The 21731-nt window shown below is 44.5% G+C and overlaps 2 protein-coding genes and 2 non-coding genes across 4 annotated transcripts; 1 reads left to right on the top strand and 3 right to left on the bottom strand.

The window, feature by feature from the left end:
- Positions 1–3748: 3748 nt before the first annotated feature.
- Positions 3749–17419, top strand: LOC125551916 (protein SHORT ROOT IN SALT MEDIUM 1). Its single transcript, XM_048715316.2, has 22 exons — positions 3749–3935; positions 4096–4272; positions 4386–4520; positions 6296–6592; positions 6699–6719; positions 6839–6900; positions 7220–7945; positions 8047–8092; positions 8590–8682; positions 8762–8817; positions 8923–9031; positions 9456–9670; positions 9743–9806; positions 12991–13164; positions 13269–14309; positions 14413–14487; positions 14641–14715; positions 15405–15749; positions 16345–16572; positions 16659–16700; positions 16832–16894; positions 17068–17419. Exons 2-22 carry the CDS (start codon positions 4198–4200, stop codon positions 17155–17157), a joined length of 4032 nt encoding a protein of 1343 aa, XP_048571273.2. The 5' UTR covers positions 3749–3935; positions 4096–4197; the 3' UTR covers positions 17158–17419.
- Positions 17420–19230: 1811 nt separating this feature from the next.
- Positions 19231–20365, bottom strand: LOC125553911 (uncharacterized). The gene is made up of 3 exons (XM_048717560.2): positions 20231–20365; positions 20081–20139; positions 19231–19981 (listed from the first exon to the last, which is right to left on the bottom strand). The coding sequence occupies exons 1-3, from the start codon at positions 20313–20315 to the stop codon at positions 19598–19600; spliced, it is 528 nt and encodes a 175-aa protein (XP_048573517.1). The 5' UTR covers positions 20316–20365; the 3' UTR covers positions 19231–19597.
- A 311-nt stretch (positions 20366–20676) lies between these two features.
- Positions 20677–20749, bottom strand: TRNAA-AGC (transfer RNA alanine (anticodon AGC)). Its single transcript has one exon. It is a non-coding gene; the product is annotated as a tRNA-Ala (tRNA).
- Positions 20750–21155: 406 nt separating this feature from the next.
- On the bottom strand, positions 21156–21228 carry TRNAA-AGC (transfer RNA alanine (anticodon AGC)). The gene has a single exon. It is a non-coding gene; the product is annotated as a tRNA-Ala (tRNA).
- Between the last annotated feature and the right edge of the window lie 503 nt (positions 21229–21731).

Here is a 21731-nt window from a genome sequence, read left to right as displayed (position 1 = left end):
GGTTGTGAAACCAAGGCTATGACCACCAAAAGCTATGGAGATCAAGCAAATGGAGACCAAAGCTCTGATACCACTTGTAGGATCGAAAGTATGTCTAGAGGGGGGGTGATTAGACTACTTGACCAAATAAAAACTTAACCTTTTCCCAATTTTAGTTCTTGGCAGATTTTAGCTATTTTAGGACAAGTCAAGCAATCATAACATAATTCAAGCAAGCATGCAAAGAGTATATTGGCAGCGGAAAGTAAAGCATGCAACTTGCAAGAATATAAAGGGAAGGGTTTGGAGATTTCAAACGCAATTGGAGACACGGATGTTTTTCCCGTGGTTCGGATAGGTGGTGCTATCCTACATCCACGTTGATGGAGACTTCAACCCACGAAGGGTAACGGTTGTGCGAGTCCATACAGGGCTCCACCCAAGGGCAACGGTTGCGCGAGTCCACGAAGGGCTCCACCCACGAAGGGTCCACGGAGAAGCAACCACCCACAAAGGGTCCACGAAGAAGCAACCTTGTCTATCCCACCATGGCCAATGCCCACGAAGGACTTGCCTCACTAGCGGTAGATCTTCACGAAGTAGGCGATCTCCTTGCCCTTACAAACTCCTTGGTTCAACTCCACAATCTTGTCGGAGGCTCCCAAGTGACACCTAGCCAATCTAGGAGACACCACTCTCCAAGAAGTAACAAATGGTGTGTAGGTAATGAACTCCTTGCTCTTGTGCTTCAAATGATAGTCTCCCCAACACTCAACTCTCTCTCATAGGATTTGGATTTGGTGGAAAGAAGATTTGAGTGGAAAGCAACTTGGGAAGGCTAGAAATTAAGATTCATATGGTAGGAATGGGATGTCTTGATCTCAACACATGAGTAGGTGGTTTTCTCTCAAAACATATGAGTAGGAATGATGTGTGTGTTCTGATGGCTCTCTCCTCGAATGAGAAGGAGGTGGAGGGGTATATATAGCCTCCACACAAAATCCAACCGTTACACAGATTTCCAATCTCGGTGGGACCGAATAATAAACTCGGTCTGACCGAAGTAGTAAACCTAGTGACCGTTAGGAATTTCGGTGGGACTGACATGCAACTCGGTAGGACCGATTCGGTTAGGGTTTGGGCATAACGTAATCTCGGTGAGACCGATTACACAAACTCGATGAGGCCGAGTTTGGTAATTAGCTAACCAGAGAGTTGGTCAGGCAAACTCGGTGGGACCAATTTGCTCTTTCGGTGAGACCGAGTGGAACTCGGTGAGACCGAAAAGTTACAAAGGGGAAACACTGAGTTTACATTGCAATCTCGGTGGGACCGATTCGCTCTTTCGGTGGGACCGAAAAGTTACGAAAGGGAAACAGAGAGTTTGCAACCCCATCTCGGTGGGACCGAGATCCTTATCGGTAGAACCGAATTGCTAGGGTTTGGCAGTGGCTAATGACAATTGAAACTCGGTGGCGCCGGATAGGAAAAATCGGTAGGACCGAGTTTGGCTTAGAGTTTAGGTCATATGTGGATATGGGAAAGTAGTTGAGGGTTTTGGAGCATATCATTAAGCACATGAAGCAAGAGGCTCATTAAGCAACACCTCATCCCTCCTTGATAGTATTGGCTTTTCCTATGGACTCAATGTGATCTTGGATCACTAAATATAAAATGAAGAGTCTTGAGCTTTTGAGCTTGAGCCAATCCATTTGTCCTTAGCATTTTGAGGGTTCCACTTTCACATCCATGCCATGCCAATCATTGAGCTTTCCTGAAATAATCATCTTGGAATGGCATTAGCTCAATGAGCTATATGTTGTTATGAATTACCAAAACCACCTAGGGATAGTTGCACTTTCACCCCCTCCGGTAAAGGCAAGCCTCGTGCCCCGCGCAAGACCGCCGTCGCGCCCAAGCCACAGAAGGCGCTGACGCTTGAACAGCGGGCAAGGGAGTCGGCCAAGAGGAAGGGCCGAAGGCACGGCCGCGGGGGAAGACCAACTCCAAGAAGGAGGACAAGCGGGATGCGGCATCGAACGCCTTGATCGCAAGCGTGGAGGGCATGATGAATAAGAAGGACTCAAGGGAGGAGGAGCGCCGACGTTTCAAAAAAGAGCAAATGAACGCCTTCATGGAGATCCAAAGGAGGAGGCTTGAGATGGACACGGAGAAGCAAGCCAAGATGCTTGAGATGGAGGTGGAGAAGCAAGCCAAGATGCTAGAGATCGAGGCCGCCAACGCCAAGACCAAGGCGAAAGAAGTGGCTCTCGCAAGCATGATGACCGGGGTAGAGATCATGAAGGTGGATCTCAACACCGTGTCGCCAAGGAAGAGGTCGTGGTTTGAGAAGATGCAGGCCGACATGTTCAAGTTCACCGACGAGTGATCTCGTGGCCGCGAGCACCTTCCTTTTTTGAATGCCGGCTTGTGTGCTGGCATGACCACGGGGCCGCGATGGCGTGGTCGAACTCAAGTACCACCTTTTTTGTGTGCTGGCATGTGTGCCGGCCGCTAGCGAGTGCGCCAGCATGAACTGCAATGATATTTTTTGAAGCCGGCAATGTATGCCGGCGCTGGCATGGTGCAGACATGATCTATGGCCGCTGACATGATCTATGGCCGCGGGCCTTTTTTTAAAATTGAGTGCGAACATGAAATGGGTCGGCGCGTTGGGTGCACTGCCGACCCAAATACAAACTTGGGCGGACGCCGGGCGGGCGGTCGACCCAAACGGACAAAAAATGGACAAATGCGCCGTCCGTTTGGGTCGCACCGTTGGAGTTGCTTTAATGAGACTTACACACCTAGGAAAGTTCGGGGCTCATGCCACTCTTAAAGTTGGATGCTTCTTCTGTGAGTAAGAGAAATATTTGAAGTAAAACTATAAGAAGTACAAAGGCAGAAAGAAAAGAAATCTGGAATGTCCAACTCATGTATGAATGCCATACAAGTTATAAGATGTAGAGAAAGTTGGTCAAGTATGTGTAATTTTTGGGAATTGTGATTAAATTTGTTGAACACTAATTTTTTTAGAATTGTGATTAAAAGTTGATTACAAGGATACCGACTTGATTACATGTTTTTATGAATCGATGCAATAACTACTACGGTCTAAATGACCAACAAATAACGAGGTTAAAATATCTGATGAAAACTTTGTATAAGTTATGCTACTTTTTTCATCAACATATTACATCTATATTTATTTTTATAATTTATTTTAGAGTTCTGTACATTCTAACCCATTGAATAGAAGTTGCAAGGAAGTTGTTCACGAGAGAACAATAGTTGTTCAATGTTATGAACAAAAGACCATACTTCTATTGTGAATAGGATATATGTTATGAATATTGATGATAAAATTGAACATTCATAACACCGATGCCTAGACTAAAAGAATACAATATATGTGTGGCACTGCTACTTCCTTTTAGTTCTCTTTTTTAGATATATATAATTCCTTATAGGTATAGGAGAGATCTAAATTTTTTTTTTGAGGCAAAGGAGAGATCTATTGAATTGAAGTAGACAAATATCCGTAGAATAGGTCAATATCCATATCGATTAGTAGGCCGCAAGGCCGTTGCTAATACTGTGATGGGCCAATTTGTAAAAGGAGAGGGTTCCCACAGTCTCATTCAATGTCCAGCCCACCCCTAAAGAAAAAACAATATCCAGCCCAAACTATCATCGGGCACTCAACTCGGCCCAACAGAACAGAATCTCTGGCATCCGGCGTTCTATTGATGCAGGCGGTCACGCTGCGCTTGCATATCCTTCGTTCAGACCGATATACAATTAGCCTGAACCCCAGTTTCCCAACCCCTTCTCTTCGTCCTCCGCCGCCGCTGATCCCGCGGCGCCGCTGCCGACGTCGTCTCCTGCCGAGCCCAATCGCTTTCCAAGACTGGCTCAGCATCCCAGCGCATAGCCTCCTCGTCTACCCTCCACAGGTAAGCCCTAGAAGTCCATGGGGTTTCACCTTTTCTGTATTTGCCAGCAACCAAATCGCCTGGTCCATCCCGGTCATGCCCGCTTGCGTGGTTGTCATGGATTCATTGCTGATGTATTTGCCGCCGCAGATGTAATTTACAGGATTTATTTTCCCTGCAGAAGCTTGTGTGCCGCTGTGCCGGCCGTCCGTGCTTGCTTGCTTCTGCGCGGTGTTTCGGCCGGGTCTTGTGATCCGCAGGATCTGAGGCGGTCGCATCTGCAATGTTTCCGAAGAAAGGGCCCAATCCCTACGGCCAGCCGCCGCAGTATGGGGCGCAGCAACCGTACGGCAAAATTGTAAGGCGCTCTGGGAAACTCATCTGATGCTTTGTTTGGCAACCCTATCTAATGGTGCAAGGTTCTGATATATGTGTGCAAACACTTGCGCCCTTTTGGTTGGGCTTTGGCAGCCTGTTAGCGTTGGGTATGCGGCATCTGCTGCAGCAGCTGGTGGCACTGATGGCCATCAGTTTGGCGGCAATGCGGCACAGGGCGCTGTGGGGCAGTATGGAGGGCCTTACGCTGCAGTTTATGGCGCGCAGAAGGTTAATTTGTGCTCCTTTCCAGTTTGAATTCTGGATGCAATTAGTTTTGTTTCCTTATGTTGCTTATTATTGCTCATTGATGTTACACATGTAACTGAATTGTGTGAGTTGTCGTTTGTCGGTTTGTATTGTACTCATATATACCAAAGGCATCTCTTTGAGTGAAGGCAAATAATCAAGGTTACTAGATATCAATCCAATTGTATCTAAATATTACCCAGTACATGCTTTAGGGAATTATAATAGGTCCACATGGACATCTGTGATAAGCGAATCCTAGGTTTGACCAGTTTTAAAGCTAGTGTCCAGCATTGTTGGTCTATAAATAAAACAAATGGGTTTGTTTGAAGAATAAGCCCGGTTCCTGAACCTGAAAAGGTCCATTTATATCCCTTCCGTACTCTTTGTCTTATGCACAGAAATAATCCATGCATAAATAGAAATAATTTTATGTATTTCAAAGTTTACCTGGTCCCTCAAGTGTCACCCATGGAAAGAATAGTCGGAACTTTGGGCAAAATGTGAAATACATGCCTGCTTTGTAAACAAGGTCTAAATACTCGCTTTCTATTAGAGTTATTAGTTGAGAATTTGTGGTACAATCCAGAAATTTAAAACAGCTCTATGGGATGATCTGAGCAATATAAAGCTTGATCTTATACTCCCCCCCCCCCCCCCCCCCGGTCCTGTAAAAACTTTCCTTTTGAACAAGGATAGAGTCAAACTTTGAAAAAAATTGGCTCCTAAAATCTGCCTACATGAACTATCGATCTTCCTCGGCCTGAAAGATAAATTCCGTCATCACCTTTTATTTTATTTAATGGAAGGTGTAGAGTTTTATATAAAGTTGCAAAGCAACAGCTCTTGCACAGTATCCCCTTGCCACCTTTCCTAACGTTCTAGCAATGAACTTGCATCATTTTACAGCTACATTTTCATGCCTTTTGGGAGAGCACAAGCTTTAGCTGAAGGAGTTAAGGGCCTTAAGCTATCCCAAACTGGTAACTTGGGTCCCTTGCCACCTTTCCTAACGTTCTAGCAATGAACTTGCATCATTTTACAGCTACATTTTCATGCCTTTTGGGAGAGCACAAGCTTTAGCTGAAGGAGTTAAGGGTCTTAAGCTATCCCAAACTGGTAACATGGGTCCCCTATGGATCACTGAGCTTCCCAACAATTCCGGTTCTGAAGCTGGGTGAAATCCAAGATCTTGATCTTACAGCTTACTTGGGTTAGTTTGGGTAGAATGATACAAATGTTGCCATTATTTTGCGTAGGTACAAATAGAATTTATGCCCCACAACTGCTTTACCATAGCTTCTTATGATTATGTGATATCTGAAACCACGGCGTTTTTCTCCATGTGCAACCTCTTTCTCTATCAACCACAGCAATCAATATGTATCTATACGAAGACTATAGAGAATCAGAAGTCTGCCCTCTTTAAGATCTCTCTCCTCCCCCGTTCCCACTTCAGTTCAGTGTTAACCACATATATCTGGTCAGTTCACGTATAGTAAAGGATGACCAGAATTTAGTTTGCCATTTTTGGAGTTGAGCATCATCTCAATTAATTACATGTTTTGCGTCACAAAGATGTTTGAAGAATTTTGTCCTTTTCCATCGCATAATTGATGCTTTTATCAAGCTTTTCAAAATATAGGTGAAGTTTTATTTGCCCCCAAACTAGAATTGAACAAGGGGGAAACTACTATTGTTACATGATCTTGTTACAGAATATGCCAATTGAAAATTCCGCCTAATATATTTAACAGGTTGGTGGACTTGCTAGCAAAGGTCCAAGTTCTTCTGGTCTTCCCAACCTGCAAGCTCATCAAACATCACTCTCCGAGTCATCGAAGTTCTCATCTGGAGCTGTAGGGTCCAGCCTGGGAAGGCCAAATGATGACTATCTAGCTTCTCGTGCATATGTCCCAAAGCTAGAGCAGTACAGTACGCATTATGAATTGGAGAGAAGGATGTACGGTGAACAGTCAGCTAATTTTGGCAGGAGAGATGGCTTCAATGATTTGGATAGAAGATACCCCGATCATATTCCTGGAAGCCATCAGGTATCTCTTTCTCTTTCTGTACTGCCCATTTGTTTTTCTTTTGTTCAGCACCTCTTAGATTTTGACAATGTATAATTATAACTCGCTGGCTTTTACGTAATCTCAGATTCATGACCGTGTGGATCAGGTAAAATCCCCTCCCCCCCCCCCCCCCCCCTCTTCGCAGAAAGCATCGTTCTGTTCTCATTTATCTGTTGTCTTTGATAATTAGTTTATTCCCATTATTAAATGATGTTGAAATTTTAGGTTTCATCGACACGACATCAGCAACTCCTAAAAACTCCACCGCAGCCTGTCTCTGACATACGGTATGTTAGCTCACAGTAAGGTTATACTGATGACTGTCAGGTTTTTGTTTCACATTATTATTATTTCTGCTATAGTTTCTGTTATTAGTATTATCAGTATTATAATTATGTCTTGGTTATAACCACTTAAAAAGGTGCCTCTGATAAGTTAAAAGTTGCTTCATCCAGACATCTCTGCCCTATGACTAGGTTTTGGTAAGCTGTAAAAAAATTGTTGATAAGCTTGGAAAGTAAACCACTAGTGAATTAGTGACCTTTGTGTCTGTCACCACTACAAGATATAGCACATGCACTGAGTAAAAGTATGCATTTCTGGCAGACAAGCCGATTACTTTGCAGGAAGGACCGCCGGTCCAGTCCATCAAGGTTCCCAGGAAGTTAGTGCATATGGAAGAGTTGAAGCCGATCATCACAGCTTGTCAATTGCTGGATCTGTTCCATATGGCGGCCAACAACAAGCTTCAATCTTGGGGGGAACTCAGAGGACAAACATGGACAGCCTTGTCTATGGACAAGGGTCATCCGGCAGTGGTTACGTGATGGGCCTACCCCCTGGACGCGACTATGCTTCAGGGAAGAGCTTGCTGCATCCATCTTCAGAGTCTGATTACCGAGATAGCATCTTACCTCGTGTACATCCAAGCATCCCCATGGTTGATGAGCGAACAAGAGACAGGGTTGGTTATCGCCGTGAACTGGATCTAAGAGATGAGGAGCATAGAAGGGGCCTTTTGTGGGAAAGAGAAAAGGAAAGGGAATGGGAACGCGAACAAGAGCTACGAAACCATGAAATGGAAAGAGAGCAAGACAGGGAGCGGGAGCACCAACGACTAAGAGAGCGTGAAAGGGAAAGGGGACGCGAACGAGAAAGAGTACGTCTTCGCGAGCGCCGGGAGAATGAGAGGGAGCGGGATAGGAAGCATGTGGCTATTCCAAGGCGGGAGCACACTCCTCCGAGGACACCTGGTGAAAGGCGGCGTTCTTCTTCTGTTAGACCTGAGAAGCCTTTGCGGCGGCTTTCGCCTCGACGTGATGTCCTGCATAGGTGGACCTCCATGTTTCCTCTATAGTTTTGTGGATGCAACCGCTTGCTGCTTCGTCTTCTGCCAGCCTTTATAACTAACGCTTTCGTTTGTTGTCCTGAAGGCCTCGTTCACCTGTTAAACAACTAAAGAGAGAATATATTTGCAAGGTAAACAGATAGTTGAGTTTGTCACATTGTTGCTGTTCAGATCAAGTAATAATGTTAGGGGCTAATCTCTTCAATGTGCTCTCGGTCTTAAAGCCGCTGATTCTTGTCCTTCTGAAGCCAATTAGTTTTAGCACCTGTCCCTGCACACACATGTGGAACTATTTAGTTCTGTTTGTGTCTGGAGTTCTGGTTATTCATCCATCTTCACTGAGCCATGTTTCAGCATTTGTAGTAGATATTTCTCTTTAGCTGCCACCAAGATATCACTTCCCTCCAAGTGATATGAAAAATCATGAGATGTTTCTTATCCAATTGGAAGGCCATCCCCACCTTAATTGGAGATTGTGCTCCAGCGTCCATGATAGTACAATCATGAACACATTTGCCTCCTTTTCGCCATTTGCCTTCCTGTTTATGCAGCTGATCATGGCTTCTCTTTTTGCACATTTAGTTTGCTTCCTTTTATGAATTTAATGCAATCAGTTTCTTTTTCGCAGGTCTTCCCATTTCGCTTGGTGGATGCTGAGAGGGACTACTTATCGTTGACAAAGCGATATCCTAGACTAGTGATTTCTCCAGATGTTTCTAAGGTCTGTTGTTGTATGAATAAATTTTCTTTTCAATGGGGAATCATAGGATTATTTCCCCTAATCAGCGATTTGTTTATAGGTTGTCTTGAACTGGCCAAAAGGAAACCTTAATCTTTCAATGCGCACACCAGTCAGGTATACTTTCTATTTTAAATACACATTATGCTTTGCTTGCCAAAGTGATTATTCTTCATTTTAATAGCATCATTTTACCACATTGTTGCTATTGCCATAAAACAGTTTGGAGCATGACATCCATGAAGTGGATGATAAGACCAATGAAAGAACAGTTTTATCTTCAGAGAAATCGTACAGCACCGGTAGTCCAGACACTGTTTGGAACGTAAAGGTTTGTGTCTACAATTTTGTATATTTTATTTTAAAGTATGGACTAGGTTGAACTAGAGTAGCTACAAGTAGACGATTACTACATCAATATGTGTAGGTATCATGTGGCACACTGGTTGGAGTTATACTCATGTTTGCAGACTCTGTGTACAATCCCTGGTGGCATGCAAATCTATGTGGTCCATAAGTTGTGGTACTACATTGTCTGATGCCATTAAAATTGCTTTCCCATTTTTTGCTCAGAATTCCCATTTGAGTACTTTATGACATGGTTTGGTTATTATGCATATCTGATTTTTGTCGAAAAGCACGAGATTCTCATGCGGGGTGTCAAGATCGTGGGTGTACTGTTTGTGTATTTTCAAATATCAAAGTATTGCCAAATTGATCTTTGTAATAATTCTTATTCTGATGAGCGTGTGCAGGTTCTCTTGATGAGTGGTATGAGCAACGGTGCCTTCGCTGATATATGTTCGTTGAGAAGTGCCGAGGAACGAATAGCGCACTGGAACAATGTCTTGAAATTTGCTGTATTTAAGAAGGATCATGCACTTATTACAATTGGAGGTCCTTGGAGTGCAGCAATAGATGGTGGAGATCCATTGATTGACTGTTCGTGCTTGGTGCGAACTGCTGTCAGGTATGTAATCATATAACATACTGATCCATTTGTGAACTGGCAGTTGTGCTAAAATTTACCCTACTTGTACAGATGCACTAAAGAACTGGTTCAGATTGATCTATCTAATTGCACACACTGGAATCATTTCCTCGAGGTACATGTTAATTTATTTTTAGCACTTATGATGAACTTGCATGTAACATTATGGTTCCACCATATTGAAATTTTGTTAAGATGATGTACTAATAGGATGTTTGCCACTTAGCAAGGCAACCTTATGCCTGTTATGTTCTAATTCTCAATCACATTGCCAGTTCAGATATAGTCTGCTGTCCAAAGTAGTGTTTGCGAAACTATGATGTTTTTGTCAAGAATTCCTTGGGAGGAAGTCATAAAAAGTAGTAAGCACCTAAATCGAGTTGAAAACAAGTAGAATGTGAGTGGTGGTGGTGGGTATTGCACATCCGCAGCTCCCACCAACTGAGATAGGCTCAGTTTAGGGATGTAAATGGCAAATAAGTGGCGTCAACAAGTCCTATTTAGTTAGTTTTAGCTAGCTCCATAGTTCATTTTCCCCGGATTTTTTAACTGTTAGATTATTAGTGGGTTTAAACGGGATTAAACAGGACCCGCTTGACATCTCAGTTCCTTGACCTGCCTGTTCCAGCGTCATGGAAATCATTAATTGTAAATGAAGCCCCTATTTATTTTTCGGGTGAACTGACTGTTCCAGCAGCAGCAGCAGCAACAACAACAACAACAACAACAAAGCCTGTAGTCCCAAACAAGTTGGGGTAGGCTAGAGCTGAAACCCATAAGATCTCGCAACCAACACATGGTTCTGGCACATGGATAGCAAGCTTCCACGCACCCCTCTCCATGGCTAGTTCTTTGGTGATACTCCAGTCCTTCAGTTCTCTTTTTACAGACTCCTCCCATGTCAATTTCGGTCTACCCCGACTTCTCTTGACATTAGCAGCACGCTTTAGCCGTCCACTATGCAGTGGAGCTTCTGGAGTCCTGCGCTGAATATGCCCAAACCATCTAAGATGATGTTGGACAAGCTTCTCTTCAATCGGTGCTACCCCGACTCTCTTTTATATCATCATTCCGGACCGGTCCTTGTGTGACCACACATCCATCTCAACATGCGCATCTCCGCCACACCTAACTGTTGAACATTTGCCTTTTAGTCGGCCTTGACCCCAAATATCAAAAGGTGTCCTTCTGTGGCACCACCTGCCTATCAAGGCTAACCTCCTCCTCCTCGTGCCTAGTAGTACTGAAACTGCATCTCATGTACTTGATTTTAGTTCTGCGAGTCTAAAACCTTTCGATTCCAAGGTTTGTCTCTATAGCTCTAGCTTATGAACCCCTGTCTGACTATCATCGACTAGCACCACATCATCCGCAAAGAGCATACACCATGGGATATCTCCTTGTATATCCCTTGTGACCTCATCAACCACCAAAGCAAAAAGGTAAGGGCTCAAAGCTGACCCTTGGTGCAGTCCTATTTTAATCGGAAAGTCGTCAGTGTCTCCATCACTTGTTCGAACACTTGTCACAACATTATGGTACATGTCCTATTGTCCTTGATGAGGATAATGTACTTTGCTGGGTCTTTGTGTTTCTCAAAGGCCCACCACATGGCATTCCGTGGTATCTTATCGCATGCCTTCTCCAAGTCAATGAACACCATATGCAGGCCCTTCTTTTGCTCCCTGTATCTCTCCATAAGTTGTCGTACCAAGATAATGGCTTCCATGGTCGACCTCCCAGGCATGAAACCAAACTGATTTTTGGTCATGCTTGTCATTCTTCTTAAGCGGTGCTCAATGACTCTCTCCCATATCTTCATTGTATGGCTCATCAGCTTAATTCCACGGTAAATAGTACAACTCTGAACATCCCCCTTGTTCTTGAAGATTGGTACTAATATACCCTGTCTCCATTCTTCTGGCATTTTGTTTGCCCAAAAAATAAGGTTGAAAAGCTTAGTTAGCCATACTCTCGCTGTCTCCGAGGCCTCTCCACACCTCAATGGAGATACAATCAGGGCCCGTCGCCTTGCCTCCTTTCATCCTTTTTATAGCCTCCTTGACCTCAGACTACTGGATTCGCCGCACGAAACTGTCTGTTCCAGCAACAAAAATAATAATATATTTTTACCTTTCTCTATCTGCTCAGTGCTCCGTATTTGTGCTATCTGTAAACTTCAACAATGAGAGATCTGGACATTATAGCGGTTCCTGGCTTTGGGCTCATTGATCTGTGTATTAAATATCAGCCGGCTACATATATACAACTAATACACTGATCAATATATTGTTATTGGTCACCACGGGCTTGAAAGATATATATGCTATACTAGATGGTACCTCAGTTGCAATATATTTCAATGACATGTGTTTGTATGAAACATGAACATTTGAATTAATAATATATTAACTGAAAACACATATCATATATTGTACTCCGTATTTGATTATTGTATAGTTGAAAATATTTATTGAATATAAGTAGCATAATATGATAGAAAACTTTTTCTCATGCATGTTGTGGTGGGCCTTTGATGAGGTGGGATGTGTGCATGTTGAGAAAAGTAAAAGTAGTGGGATCAATTAAGGAAAAAAATTTCTCATGCATGTTGAGGTGGGCCTTTGATGAGGTAGCATGTGTGCATGTTATGATAAATAGAAGTAGTGGGGATCAACTACCTAGATAGATATATAGTATTCGTTTCAGTTTCTGATAATGGAAGATAATTTCTAATCTGTTGACTGATATGTTCGGTATGGAAGTATTTACTCTTGATAAAAAAATATCAATATGAGAAGTTGTAACTTCTTAAATAAAGCCTAAGTAAATTTTCTTTCATGTATTTAAAGAAGTATCTGCAAATAGTGTCTTCGCGCTGATGACTTGGTCTAAAGTTCTAAAACACGGAGTAATAGTGTCTTCGCGCTGCTCGATTTGCAAATGTTATGATATCACAATGATTATATTGTAACTTTGAAATTATGTAAAAAATAGGAATATACATGGAAATAGTACCAGACACATTGTTTGATATGATCTCAGTACACTGGAGCACTCAGGCGATAGACTTGATATCCACTATTTCAAACATTGTTTTTGGTAAAGTTTGGACCTGATAGGTTATAATAAAATGCCATACTTGTCTGATACAAGTACGTTCTGAGGGATTGGTTATGAGCATTTGCTCCCATCACGAAGTACATTCAGTTTTGTTTTAGCATACTTGTCACTGCACATTTATAAAACACCATTGCTGAAATTGTTGTCGTTTCTATAACGTGTTTAACTATTTGCAGGTCCATTACAACAGAATTGGCAAAGATGGACTCTTTAGTCATAAAGAGATTACCGTACTGTTTGTGCCAAACCTGTCAGAATGCATACCTTCAGTAGAGTTATGGAAGAAAACCTGGATTACATACAGAAATTCAAAAGTAGACAGGGAGAAACTGGCTATAAAGAGTGAAAATGTTAGTTTGTCATACTCCTACCATGGTTGACAATTGTAGCAAAATAATTTATATTAGTCTCTGTTTAATACTAATAGCTCTATTTCCTGATTCGTATATTTTAGGCCCCTTGTGATACAAAGGAACAGAAGGAAGGAGCAGATGATGGTCATATGAGGGAGGGGGATATTTGCAAGGATGCTATCAAAATTGAGAAAGTTGATACTAAAATGGATGAGCAGGGCAAAGATGGGGAGGCAAAGTTTGCTGAGAATGAAGGGAAACCACTTGATAACGCTGTGGAACATAATAAGAAGGGTGGGGAGGCAAAGTTTGCTGAGAATGAAGGGAAACCACTTGATAACGCTGTGGAACATAATAAGAAGGGTGGGGACGTTCAAGGAAATACCTCAGGCGACGCCTCCGTTCACCATGCAGTTGAGGATAAAAAGCCCACGCGAAGGAAAGTAATAAGGAAGGTTATCAGAAAAGTTGTTCGTGAAAAGCCAACTGCTGAAACTTCAATTGACAAATCATCTCAGGTGGACAAGGCTGTGGTGGCAGAAACCACAAACAAAACTGTGGAAGAGCAGGTTGAACAAACAACCGAGGATGTTAGTAAAGAAAAGGATGGAACTGGCATTAATCTGCAACCTGAGACCAATAGAACTGGGAAGAAGAAAGTAATTCGAAGGATTATTAAGAGAAAAGTTCCTGCTTCAGGATCCAAGTTGATTACACCTGCTGTACCTGCAGAAACAAGTAAACAAGGAGGGGAAGTTAAACAAGAAAAGAATGATGAAAGCTTGACTGATGCTGGAAATTCTCAGATTAAGCTGGCAGAACGGTCGAAGATTGCTGCTGAAAAGATTTCAAATCCGAAGAAAGAAGAAAAGGCAGATAAGGCCCATCTATGTACCGAGGATAAAAAATCAAATGGAGATAAGGTTAGTGAACAGGAAGGTGTGAATGGAGATGATGTGAATAAAGAGGGGGGAAATGGAACGAATGATAAGCCAAAGGATGGTAAAGAAAAAAAGATTAGGGACCTGAAGAAGGATCCAAAGCAAAAGTCACTTAACGACGCCAAAGAGAAGAAGAAATCTGATGAACCTCCTAAACATCCAGGATTCATTCTGCAGACAAAGAAGAGTAAAGAGTCTAAAGTACGCCTAATGTGCTCTGTAATTCCTTTTTATTTATAGTGTTGCGTTTTGTATAAGTTTTTAGAAGTTACACGGAAATATTTATTGAACCACAATTTTGCAGCTCCGTCCAATATCCCTTTCATTGGATGGCCTACTAGACTATACAACCAATGACACAGAGGAATCTGTTTTTGAGGTATATATTTTATTTTCCACAGTTTTTTGCCCTGATAATAAATAGACGTGTTTTTTAAATGTAATTACCACCGCAAATGTAATTTTAATTCTCTCTGAAGAATAAACTTTATTATCTTTTGACATTGATATATGCTCTTATTTCCCCTTTTAGCTTTCGCTGTTTGCTGAGTCGTTCAGTGAAATGCTTCAATTCAGAATGGGCTGCATTATCCTGTCTTTTCTTGAGGTAAGTTTCTTTAGCTGTGCCGACACCTTTAGCTTAAGCATAATAACAGTTGGTCTTTGTCAAGTACCATTTACCCATGTCATCAATTTTGTGACACGATCAATCCTTTTTTTGTTTTTAATCTAGTGCATATTTTGAACCCTAAAATGAGAAAACTCTGCACTGAGTACGCCATGTGTGCTTTCCACTAATTCACATCGACAAATTCATGTGGTTATTACTTGGCTGGTCTAGTGCTCTAAAGATTTTCGCTTTGTAAAACAGCAGTCTCCAGAACACAGCTTTGGCCACTAATTTCTATTTTAATACTAACAAAATCCAGCAACATTAATAATGCTGTAGTTTACTTTTGGGGGATAAAGCTATTATGGAACCAGTGAGTGCAAAAGTTATCACACTCAATCATGTTTCCTGGTCATTGTCGAAACTGTGGCATTAAGGTTATACCTATATGAGGATGCGGTTCACTTAGCAGTCGAGATATCGTCTGTATTCTCCGGTAGGCTGTTGGTTTTCTGCCTCTTCCCAAACAAAATCCTGTTTGGCCTTTTTTCTGTTCTGGAGCACTAGGAGCCTAATCCTGTTTCGTCTTGTCTTCATAACAAAAGGGGTAGCAGTTCTTGTGTTCAGGAGTTTTTTTATGTGTTAATATCTGCCCACATGGGGCTTGATATTTACTTGTTTCACAGAAACTACACAAGCACTATGTTACAAAGAAGAACCGACGTAAGCGCACAAGAGAGGATGATCTAACGAAGGAAGGCACAAAATCATCAGAAAAGAGATCAAAGACAACTGAAGGTGCTCACATTGAAAGTACCCCTAATAATATCAGTGCTCCAAAAAACGATAAAATAACGGAAGATGATAAGAAAAAGATGAGCATAGATCAGATACCTTTACCAGCTACTCGTGATGAACCTGTAGCAGCAGAGAAGATGGAGGATGAAGATCCTGACTATGAAGAAGATCCTGAGGAGGTAGAAATATATGAAGACGATGAGGACATGGATGGTGATACTGCTGAGCAACAGGTAAACATGTTTTGCACACAATAGTTATAGTTGATTGACAATCAGACATGCCATTTATTTATCTTGTGTTTCTTTTGGAATCCCCTTTCTTCATAGCAGTAGAGGTGTTTGTTGCAGGCTAATGTTATTGTGGAATTTTTGTTGTGCTTAAATAATTGTTTCCATAATATGGAATCTACATCAGCTTTCCACATCTTAAGTTGATAGTTTTGGATGAGACCAGGTTTTGCTATTATGTTTTGTCAGTTTCATCCTGAACTAATGCAGAAACTTGGTCGTCTCAGTGCTCAAGCTAACCTCGCAAGGCTCCTATACTTGTCAGAGCTTACAAAAATTTGCGCAGTGGCCTCTACACCTGACATGGTCATTGGATGATAGTAAAATTTCATGTAGAAGAGAGCTGTTTTCTACAGTGGGTTTTGTACACTGGTCATTGAATTATAGTTCAAATTTCATGTAAAAGAAAGCTGGTTTATAATCTTTTATCTTGAAAGTACACCTATAAAATCCTACTGTTCCCTCATGTTTCAGTGTACCTGATTGTTTTATCTGTGCCAGGAGATTAATTATGCGTTTGCCTGTGTACGTGCTGCAGGATGGTAATTTGAACAGTAGAGAGGTCAAATTAGAAGAAGTAACAAAAGAAGATAAACTGAACCAGAAAGCAGGGAAGGAGATCGAATTAGAAAATGTTGCCTGTATAGATGAAAAGCCTGTTACTGTAGCAGAGAAAGGAGGTTTGGTAGAAGTTGGCGATAAGGCAGCTGTATCACCGAAAGGAGATTCAGCAAAACATGAAGTAGTTGATAAGGACCTGTTGCAGGTAAATTTTCTGTTGCAAGAGACTAAGAGTTGCCATAAAATGTTAAGATGTCGCTAATGTGTGCAGTTTCCCCCCTTATCTTGTAGGCTTTTCGCTACTTTGACAAGAGCAGAGTGGGCTATATCAAGGTAACATACTAATAATGCCTTTCTTTTGAAACCATGATGGCTTTTTCTTTAAGCACTGACTCTGCTATTACTTGCACTCTATTTTTGTGGCTATTGTTCTTATGTTGCATTATGTATATTCACAACTGCAGGCAGAAGATCTAAGGTGCATTGTTCACAACCTGGGGAAGTTCTTGTCTAATAGGGACGTGGAGGTTAGATATCTGAACCTCTTGCTTACCTTCTATGGTCTTTATTTGTACCAATTATTTTTTGTATCCTTCTCAATTCTGATCGTTTTAATTATGTATGGGTTGATATCGTATCAATGCATTAGTGTTTCTGGCATTTAGTTTGCATCTAACAGTGACACGTTTTCCCTCGGCAGGACTTGGTGGAGGCCGCGCTTGATGAGAGCAATTCGGCAAGGGATAATCGTGTTGTCTATACAAAGCTTGTGAAGATAGTGGATCTCTGATGCGTCCCAGTTTGTAGTTGCCAGGAAACTCTGTTTGATGGTAGAAATTTAAAGCAAAGTCGCAACTTATTCATCAAGATTCTCGTTGAAGCCTTGAAGATGATCATGGAAAGTTGACATGAGGAGTTCATTTTTAATTTCTTCCAGCATGAATTGCACCTTTCCTTTTTCTTTTTGAACTGACAACTTTTTTTGATGGAATGGCAAATATTAGTCCCGAGTTATAAAGCAACCGAGTCCCACCCGTTTGCTTGGAGAGAAATTTCTTTTTCCCTTGATTGTATAATATAAAGGCGTGAAAAAGCAACCTTTTATATTTCATCATTAGAAAGGAGAGTAGCAGTTAGAGCAACTCCAACGGGCCGATCCAAACGGACGGCGATTTCGTCCGCTTTTTGTCCGTTTGGGTCGGCCAAACGGACACGGATGCCTGTTTCCGCATTTAGGTCGGCGCCTACGCCCAACGCTGGCCTGAGATCCGTTTTGACGGCGCTAAAAAAAATGAACGCATGCATATTTAAAAAAAGAGAAACATCATTAATTAAACATTAAAGCCAGCCATGAAGCCGGTGAGAGTCCACGTGTCCACATTTGCATTAAAAAAATAAAAACAGCCTAAACTATGAGGCGGCGTGCTGCCCGGCGTCATGTCGGGCTGTGCTAGCGTAGGCAGTGCCGGGGTAGGGGGCTGTGCAGCCGCGGCCTGGCGCGCCTCCTCCTCGGCCTCGCGCGCCTCTTCCTCGAGGTCGCACTCGAGCATCTCCTCGTACTCGCCTTGACGGCGCTCCTCTGTCAACCGGCGTTGGCGCCACATCTCGAGGTAGGCCTGTTTCTGCGTCAGCGTCGCTTCCAGCCAAACCGGTGGCGCGGACACCCACTCGCGCACCACTCCATTCCAGGAGAAGCGCGTGATGGGCTCGGGCTTCGGCTGCGGCTCCGGCTTGATGGGGGACGGCGGGGCCAACGGCGGCACCACGCTGTCGCCCGCCGCGGAGAGGGCAAGGACCCGCGCCACTGCCGCCTCGTAGCGGGCCTCCTCCGCCGCCTCCGCTCTGCGCCGCTCGTCCTCCTCGCTCTCCCGGTAGACGGCCGCAAGGGCCGCCTGGTAGGCGTCCTCCGCTGCCTGGTCCTCCTCGCGGACGACCAGCGACGTTGGCCTCCGGTCGACCTCGCGCACGCCCCGTCGCCTCGCCTTCTCGTGCTCGAAGGCGGACCACCTTGCCCAGTTGGGCGAGTCGGTTGCGTAGGCATTGTCGAGGCGCTGCTCCGGCGTTAGCAGCGCCCACCGGCGCCGCACCTCCTCCGCGTGAGCACGAGCCGACCGCGGCGCCGCCGGCACTGGGATCCTATCTGGATCCAGATGCCAGTCGTGCGGCAGCGTCTCGTCCGGATACGGCAGAGGCTGGCGGTTCTGCCAGTGCCACTCCGCCTGGTGCACTGGCATGCTGACGCGCTGCCTCTGCCGGCGAGGCGCCGGCAGGGGTGGGAGGAACTCGGAGGGGAAAGGGGTGGCGGGGGACTTGCCCTCGGCCTTGCTGCCGCTGGTGCCGGAGAAGAGGCCCATCGTCGCTGTGGTTGTGGTGGCTAGGGTTTGCCGGCGACGAGGGAGCAAGGTGGGCAGATGGGGACGGCGAGTTTGGATGAGGACGGCCGCGCCGCACGGTCGGCTTAAAAAAAGACAAGCGCCGTCGCTGACGCGTGGGCCCATCGTCATAAATTAAGCTAACCGCGTGGGCAGCGGGTAATTGGACGGCTGCCATATGGGGACACGGCGGATAGCGAGAAGGCGCGCGAAGCGTCCGTTCGGCGTCCGCGCCGACGCATTTGAGGCGCAAATTTAGACCACAAATGCGTCGACGCGTACGCGAACGTGATTTGGGTTTGGGTCGGCGCGTTGGGCCGTCACTTTTGTCCGCGCCGATTCAAACGGACGCAGACGGACGGAATAGGTCGGCCTTTTAGAGTTGCTCTTAGCCTAAAAGGCTTACAACACAAAACAAATTTGTACACATTTGTTTGCCTGATTGCTGCATTGTTTGTGTAACTAAAGGTTTCGTAAGTTGTGTTAGAGACTTAAGAATTGATCGTTTTACCAAAAAGTGTAGTGCATGAGACAGCATCTGCTCGTGACGCTAGAGCCAAAAAAAAACTGCTGCTACTCTACTGTTCTGTCAGGAGTGAACTGCCAACTACTCCCTCTATTTCAAAATATAATGCGCCCGTGCTTTCTGATGTCCAACTTTGACCATAAATTTAACCAACGAGACCAACTGCGGCGGAAGAAAAAATTATATAATTAAAAACTTTTTTTGAATACGAATTCATTGATATAATTTTTGCTCCCGCCGCAATCGGTCTTGATAGTTAAATTTACGATCAAAATTGAAGCACGTGGATAGATGAAGCACTATATTATAGAATGGAGGGAGTATTATCATCTTCAGCGACCCTGAATGAGCAGCAGCCAGGCGGCACCTAGAAACGCGAGCAAGTTGATGCTGCTGCGAGGAGGCGTAGTAGCCCTGCAGCCATGGCCGCGGTAGTCACCGTAGATGTCCGGGTAGTTGCCCGTGGGTGGCTCCAAAGCGTTGAAGTCCCCTCTCTTGATGGTGTGGCTGCACCCCCTCCTGAGGGCGTAGCGCGCGCCCTCCACGGAGGCGCCGTTGCGGAAGCTGAAGCCGTCCAGCGCGCTGGCCACGCAGTTGAGCACGTCCTCCGTCTCCACCACGCACGCCCCGCCGCAGTAGTAGTCCACCGCCCCCAGCGGCACGCCGATCACCCCCGACGCGTCCAGCCGGAGCGCGCCCTCGCAGCACCCGTACACCTGCCCACCAGGAGAGGACCAAGGTAAGACCCACCCACACCGTCGGTCCAAGAACCCAAGGCAGACTTGGGAACCAAAAATGCCTTGGGAACTGCATACCTGGCCGTCCTCAAAGCACTGCAGTGACCTCGAGGGCAGAGGCTCTATCGGCGCAACGTCTGTCGCGCACGCATGCGGAGAATAAGAGTCCACGTCAGTCGACATCGGAAGCGTTAGCATTGCTATGTGTGTGCGTGCACCGTACCTTACCTGGGTTGCAGGATGTTGCGCACAGGCGCAGGCAAAGGACTGCCAAGCCGCACCAGCCGCGGATGAGTCGAGCGGGGAGGCCCATCGGCAGAGACCCGGCTCTGCGTTCACCGCAGCGGGTTACCTCATGCCCATTGTGAGTGACTTATAAGGGGAGCGCGATGATCCTTCATTGGTAGTAATATAAGATTGTTGCCTAAAAAAAGTAATATATTGTTTCAAAAAAAAGTAATATAAGAAAAAAGGAGCGGCAAATTCAGACCAACCCGCACCTGCCTGCTCTCTTTCTGCTAGCTAAGCTTCTGGATGACAGCAACCGCGGCAAGAAAAATGCGTTTGGATGGAAGTACAGATCGGCTGTTTGTGCTACCGGCCAACAGCAAACACACAGTGGCTTATCTGTTATCTGAAAAATCTGAAAGTTGAGTTAGTTTACAAAAAGCTAATGGAGATGCGGGGTATCGATCCCCGTACCTCTCGCATGCTAAGCGAGCGCTCTACCATCTGAGCTACATCCCCTTTACGGCGTCGACGAAGGATATTCTGGTAAAATCATAAATGGTCACGTTCCGCTCTTGGCCAGTGATTTTTGCACCGCTTGTGTATGTTCGCAGCACAAACGCGTATATGCTTTTTGTTTGTGAGATTTGGAGTTTGCAAAAATGAAGTCAAGATCTCTCTCAACAAAAAGGAAGTAAAGTCAAGATAGTGTTTTTGTCACAGTATTTTCGGGATCTGCAAAGAAAGGAAAAACAAAATTTTGGAGAAGTGGGGTATCGATCCCCGCGTATATGCTTTTTGTTTGTGAGATTTGGAGTTTGCAAAAATGAAGTCAAGATCTCTCTCAACAAAAAGGAAGTAAAGTCAAGATAGTGTTTTTGTCACAGTATTTTCGGGATCTGCAAAGAAAGGAAAAACAAAATTTTGGAGAAGTGGGGTATCGATCCCCATACCTCTCGCATGCTAAGCGAGCGCTCTACCATCTGAGCTACATCCCCATATTGTTTTGTTCGATTACGAAACGCTAATGACAATGGAAGGACAAGTTCTGTGTTGGGGTGGACGATTATGGTCCATCGTGGGGCACATTGGACGAATGCCCTATGAGTTTCATGGGTAAATTACATGCACGGTCCTGGAACTCGTCGGCCTGCTCCAAAACAGTCCTGGAACTTGTGAATCGCTCCAAAACAGTCCTCATACTTGCTATTAAGCTACATATACGGTCCTGTGTACGTTTCTGCATACGCTGGGCGCTGAGATGGGTGCCAGTCATCCTTCGAGCGGGTCCAGCCAGAACGCTTCGCTGTGAAATTGTGCAACCGGCCCGCTGATTGCGTATTGTTTCCAGTTCGAGCCCTTCACCCTTTTCGCCTCTCTCTGTTATTCCTCGATGACGACCATGGCTGGCGGCCGTGGTTGGTGATCAACGTGATCGCACATACGAGAGTCGGTCGTTCCGAGGGATTTTGCGAGGGCGACGAGATCGTCGTCTGTCGCT

Source organism: Triticum urartu, chromosome 4A, assembly GCF_056163025.1.
Source record: "Triticum urartu cultivar PI428250 chromosome 4A, HENAU_Tu73, whole genome shotgun sequence".
Classification (NCBI taxonomy): Eukaryota; Viridiplantae; Streptophyta; class Magnoliopsida; order Poales; family Poaceae; genus Triticum; species Triticum urartu.
The sequence above is the reverse complement of the archived record's forward strand: the minus strand, read 5'-3'. Positions and strand labels throughout refer to the sequence as shown.

What these genes read in the sequence shown, in the direction of transcription:
- LOC125553911 (XM_048717560.2), bottom strand. Translation starts at nt 20,315, where the DNA reads ATGGGCCTCCCCGCTCGACTCATCCGCGGCTGGTGCGGCTTGGCAGTC. An exon ending in CGCAACATCCTGCAACCCAG is followed by an intron (nt 20,140 to 20,230) that starts GTAAGGTACGGT and finishes CGTGCGCGACAG; the next exon opens with ACGTTGCGCCGATAGAGCCT. An exon ending in AGTGCTTTGAGGACGGCCAG is followed by an intron (nt 19,982 to 20,080) that starts GTATGCAGTTCC and finishes CCTGGTGGGCAG; the next exon opens with GTGTACGGGTGCTGCGAGGG.
- LOC125551916 (XM_048715316.2), top strand. Translation starts at nt 4,198, where the DNA reads ATGTTTCCGAAGAAAGGGCCCAATCCCTACGGCCAGCCGCCGCAGTAT. An exon ending in TTATCCTGTCTTTTCTTGAG is followed by an intron (nt 14,716 to 15,404) that starts GTAAGTTTCTTT and finishes CTTGTTTCACAG; the next exon opens with AAACTACACAAGCACTATGT. An exon ending in GTGATACTGCTGAGCAACAG is followed by an intron (nt 15,750 to 16,344) that starts GTAAACATGTTT and finishes TACGTGCTGCAG; the next exon opens with GATGGTAATTTGAACAGTAG.